The sequence below is a fragment of the Pan paniscus genome, chromosome 22, assembly GCF_029289425.2.
Source record: "Pan paniscus chromosome 22, NHGRI_mPanPan1-v2.0_pri, whole genome shotgun sequence".
In the NCBI taxonomy this organism is placed as follows: domain Eukaryota; kingdom Metazoa; phylum Chordata; class Mammalia; order Primates; family Hominidae; genus Pan; species Pan paniscus.
The window spans coordinates 25,602,932-25,608,138 of NC_073271.2; the positions used below are offsets into that span (position 1 = coordinate 25,602,932).

General features: G+C 42.0%; 1 protein-coding gene across 4 annotated transcripts in view; it reads left to right on the top strand.

Moving 5' to 3' along the window:
• The window catches only part of BACH1 (BTB domain and CNC homolog 1), a 456,481-nt gene that overhangs the window by 114,220 nt on the left and 337,054 nt on the right, over positions 1-5,207 (top strand). The window contains exon 5 of one of the 4 annotated variants that reach the window (XM_063601389.1): positions 4,359-4,385. The exons of 2 other annotated variants lie outside the window; for them this stretch is intronic. In XM_063601389.1, coding sequence (XP_063457459.1) covers positions 4,359-4,385 — 27 coding nt within the window. Of the gene's footprint in view, positions 1-4,358; positions 4,386-5,207 lie in introns of those variants that run through there. One more of the 4 variants, XM_055105211.2, reaches the window with a different exon arrangement.

The following is a 5,207-nucleotide window of genomic DNA, read 5'->3' on the forward strand; positions in this document are numbered from 1 at the left end:
AGATCCAATTCTGAGCTTCTCACCTTCCCTCAACTCAGGTCTGATCTAGGCTAGGAAAGAGGTGTGGTCTTTTCTTATGCAACTCCTTTCTCCTTTGCTTCTCTTCCCAACTCCTGCTGCTGGCTCCTCCAGAACTGGGAAGCAGGGGTTAGCATGAAAGGGGGAAAGGCATTTTTACTCCGTTCATGATATTTATGGGTTTCTCTTGGCTGGTGATAATATGTGTGCTGGGCCTCCAAATGCTGGCTCATTTGTGGGGTGCAGATGGTCTGTGTGTGCTCCACGTGGGCTCTGCACAGGGTGTCAAGAGATGCAATACCCAGTTGGCCTTTTCCAAGCCTCCGGTGGTACCGTCTAGTGTGCTGCATCCCATCAACATGGCTCAAGCTTGGCTCCCTTCCGGAGTTCACCGAACCCACCGGAAATGCATGGTTCGTTGCCGTTCCAAATGTGGGCTGCTTCCGGTGCTTCTTTCCTTCCTCCTGCCAGCCTCTCACTGTCTACATTCTCTGGCGGGAGGCAGGCACCATCCTCTATGTTCATATAAACCCCTAAATTCTAGCTTATCCATGTCATGCTCTCCAGAGAGCAATTCCACCGTATCCTTCTTTAGGGACTTAAGAATTTCTGCAACTGCTTAGCAAGCCCCCAGCTGAGCGTGAGATACTGTTATGGGTTGAACTGTGTTTCCCCAAAATTCATATGTTGAATTCCTAACCCTTAGTACCTCAGCAGGTGACTGTATTTGGAGATACGGTCTGTTAAAAAAAAAGTGATTAAATTAAAATGAGCTTATTAGGGTAGGACCTAATCCATGTGATTGGTACGCCTCTAAGAACAGGATATTGGGTCCCTGGGAAGACCAAGTGAAGACACAGGGAGAAGAGGGATACCTGCCAGGCAAGGAGAGAGGTCTCAGGAGAAACAAACCCTGCTAGTCTCCCGATCTCGGACTTCTAGCTTCCGGAATTGTGAGAAAATACATTTCTGTTGCTTAAACCACCTAGTTTGTGCTATTTTTTTTTATGGTATCCCTGGTAAACTGATACAGATACTATTTTCTATTCTGTATGGGCACCCTCATTTCCACAAATTGGGAAGTGTCCGCTGGTTTCTTGATTTCATGCTTCGTGACGCTTATTGTACTCAGCTTGGAGCTTCACCTGAAAATCCGAGACCAGAGGAGACATTCTACTCCATCATTTCTTCTTTTTCTTCCCCCCCCACCTTTTTTTTTTTTTAAGATGGAGTCTTTCTCTGTCGCCCAGGCTGGAGTGCGGTGGCGCCATCTCGGCTCACTGTAACCTCTGCCTCCCCAGTTCAAGTGATTCTCCTGCCTCAGCCTCTGTAGTAGCTGGGATTACAGGTGCGCACCACCATGCCAGGCTAATTTTTGTATTTTTAGTAGAGACGGGGTTTCACCATGTTGGCCGGGCTGGTCTTGAACTCCTGGCCTCAGGTGATCCGCCCACCTCGGCCCCCCAAACTGTTGGGATTACAGGCGTGAGCCACTGCACTTGGCTCCATAGTTTCTTTTAACGAGCTTACATAAAGATGCGAGTGCAAAAACTTGTGATTTACCATGACTGTTGCCATATGTCCTCAGTCTCCTCATTCCAGGACAGCTGCCCCACAAGCCACTGCCAGGGTCTTTCACCAAGTTTGTGCCAGGGCATCTCTCTAAGTTGCTTTCTCCAAAACTGCAGGAGCCTGCTTAACGCTTTTCATGCATGACACAGAATTTCAGGGGAGTTAACACCCTCAGAAGCAACCCTCAACTAAAGTGAGTAATACCTCCACACCCCATCACCTGGTGTGACAGTTCTAAGGAGTGTTCTGCACAGCTTCTCACAGGTTAATCCAGTTCATTAGACACCAATTATTGATGTTTTCTCTTTTTTGTCTCACTGTTTCTATTCCATTCTTCTGTTTTCAACGTTAACTCCTGAATAAACTATTTGCACCAAGACTTCATGTCAGAGTTTGCTTCTTAGGGAACCTAAACTAAAACAAGTTGTGCTTTATAACTTTTGCAGTGAGGTTCGATCAGCGTCTACTTCTGAGTTTTTCTTGGTTCTATGTGTAGTTTGTTGCTCATTGATTTTTGTCCCCGATTTAATCAAACATGTGTATATGATGCAAAGCTATGTAAGACGTGGCCCCTACTCTCAAAGTGTTTACAGTCTGAGGAGTTTAAACCCATAGAAATGTATTGTCACAGACACTGAAAGATTCTTTGAGATTCTTCTGTAACTCTTGAAATGTGAAGAAGGAAAGAAGACAAGGGCAGTACAGGGTTCTTTGAACAGTGGGATTGTGGGTAATTTGACATTGCCTTCTCCCCTTCAGCTCTGACACTGCAAACACGCAACTCCTGTACATCCCTCTTTCTGCTGTTTTCACCATGTGCTGAATGCCACCAGCCATTCGAATTAACTATTGCATTCCAGCTAGGATCTCTGAGGCAATGTCCTCATAGTTATCACACTGGATAGAATTCCAGGTGGAATCTCTGAGGAAATATCCTAATGGTTATTGCATTGGATAGAATGTCATGATTTCATGATTGTTTTGCTTTGAAAACAAAAACTTTTAATCTGCATGAGAGCAGGCTCAGGGAGGTGACAAAGCTGTTGCCTAATATGCAGAGAGTGATGTATGGTTGAGAGCGGAGACTTCAAATTTTGGCCCTGCTACTCACTGGGTTTGTGGTCTTAGGCTGGTTACTTAACTTCTCTGAACTTGAATTCATCCTGTAAAATGGAACAAAATATTAATACCTGCTGATTGAGGCTGTTAGGTGGATCAAATGAGGAGTGCCTATAGAGTTTTTAGCAGAGTGTCCAGTACATGAATAAAGGACCAAGACATTAATAATCATGGGGATGATAATGATGATGCAAAGAAATTTAGTGTTTTCTGTGTGGTCTCAGAAGGTGGAGACAGACCTGGTGTTTGGGTGAATAGAACTAGCTGAGATTGGAATACTTCCCATGTGGTGGGTCCCCAGCAGAGCTTGGCATCACTTCTCTCTCTTAGTCAGGATATTAGAAGGGATTTAAGAGAGGGGCGGGATTTTCAAAAGAAGACATTATGTCAAAAGAAGACATTTCAAAAGCATATGAAAAAAGATCATCATCACTGGTCATTAGAGAAATGCAAATCAAAACTGCAATGAGATACCATGTCACGCCAGTTAGGATGGTGATCATTAAGAAGCCAGGAAACATGCTGGAGAGGATGTAGAGAAATAGGAACACTTTTACACTGTTGGTGGGAGTGTAAATTAGTTCAATCATTGTGGAAGACAGAGTGGCGATTCCTCAAGGATCTAGAACTAGAAATACCATTTGACCCAGCCATCCCATTACTGGGTATATACCCAAAGGATTATAAATCATGCTACTATAAAGACACATGCACACATATGTTTACTGCAGCACTGTTCACAATAGCAAAGACTTGGAGCCAACCCAAATGCCCATCAATGTTAGACTGGATAAAGAAAATGTGGCACATATATACCATGCAAAACTATGCAGCCATAAAAAAGAATGAGTTAATGTCCTTTGCAGGGACATGGATGAAGCTGGAAACCATCATTCTCAGCAAACTAACACAGGAACAGAAAACCAAAAACTTCATGTTCTCACTCATAAGTGGGAGTTGAACAATGAGAACATATAGGCACAGGGTGGGGAACATCATATAGATGATGGGTTGATGGGTGCAGCAAACCACTATGGCACATGTATACCTATGTAACAAACCTGCACATTCTGCACATGTATCTTAGAACTTAAAGTATAATTTTAAAAAAAAGAACTTAAAGTATAATAATGATACTAAAAAAAAGAAATTGTGGTATATATATACCATGGAATACTACTCAGCCATAAAAAGGAACAAACTAATGGCATTTGCAGCAGTCTGGATGGAACTGAAGACTATTCTTCTGAGGGAAGTCACTCAGGAATGGAAAACCAAATATTGTATATTCTCACTCATAAGTGAGAGTTAAGCTATGAGGATACAAAGGCATAAGAATGATAAAAAAGACTTGGGGACTCAGGGGAAAGGCTGGGAGGGGCGTGAGGGATAAAAGACTTCAAATTGGGTTCAGTGTATGCTACTCTGTTGATGGGTGCACTAAAATCTCACAAATTACTGCTGAAGAACTTATTCATGTAACCAAAGACCACCTGTTCCCCAAAAACCTATGGAAATAAAAAAATTTTTAAAAAGGAATTCTGACTCGTTTCCCTGCCCTAAAAATCCTCTGAACTCTCCCTTTTCATGTTTCCCTCTCCGATAACCTATGCCAATCTCTGATCTTTGTCTCCATATTTGCTTTTCAGAATGTCATATGGTCGGAATGTCGTATGGTAAGTCATCTTTTCAGACTGGCTTCTTTCACTTAGTCATATGCATTTGAGATTCCTCTTTGTCTTTTCATGGCACAATAGCTCATTTCTTATTGGTGTTGAATCTTATTCTACTGTTTGTATGTACCAAAGTGTAATAACTCCTACGCCTACTAAAGGGCTTCTCAGTTGCTTCCCAGTTTTGACAACTTTCCATCAAGCTGCTATGAATATCTATGTCCACATTTTTTATGGAAATAAAATTTTAACTAATTTGGGTCAATGTCAAGGAGCACACTTACTGGAATTTATAGTGACAATATGCTCACTTTAGTAATAACCTGCCATACTGTCTTCCAAATTGTTGTACCGTTGACATTCCCACCAGTCAATGAATGACAGTTCCTATTGCTCCTCAACTTGCCAGCATTTGGAGTTGTCAGTATAGGATCTTTTTTTAAAAGGAAAAGAAGAAAAAAAAGAAATGAACTAAATGAAGGAGCTAGCATGAGACGTCATTGATTAGAATAATTTATTTGAGTCAAAAAGTGAAATGCAGGGAGCAGCAAATACAGGAATCAATCTGTACCCACATCCAGCCCACCTCACATGTCACCACTACCAGATGTATGGATAGAGACAACCACTTTGTTACTTCACAACTCACACACCATCAGTGCCTGAGTCAGACCTTCTGGCTTTCAAACTGTGCAACTGTAGACAGGTTTCTTATTTTCTATAAGTCTGTAAGTCAGTTGCCTCAACTATAATATTGGAAATGTAATAGCTTATATCTTATACTTTGGTAACAAGGATGTGAATATAATAACTTGTGTTTTGCAG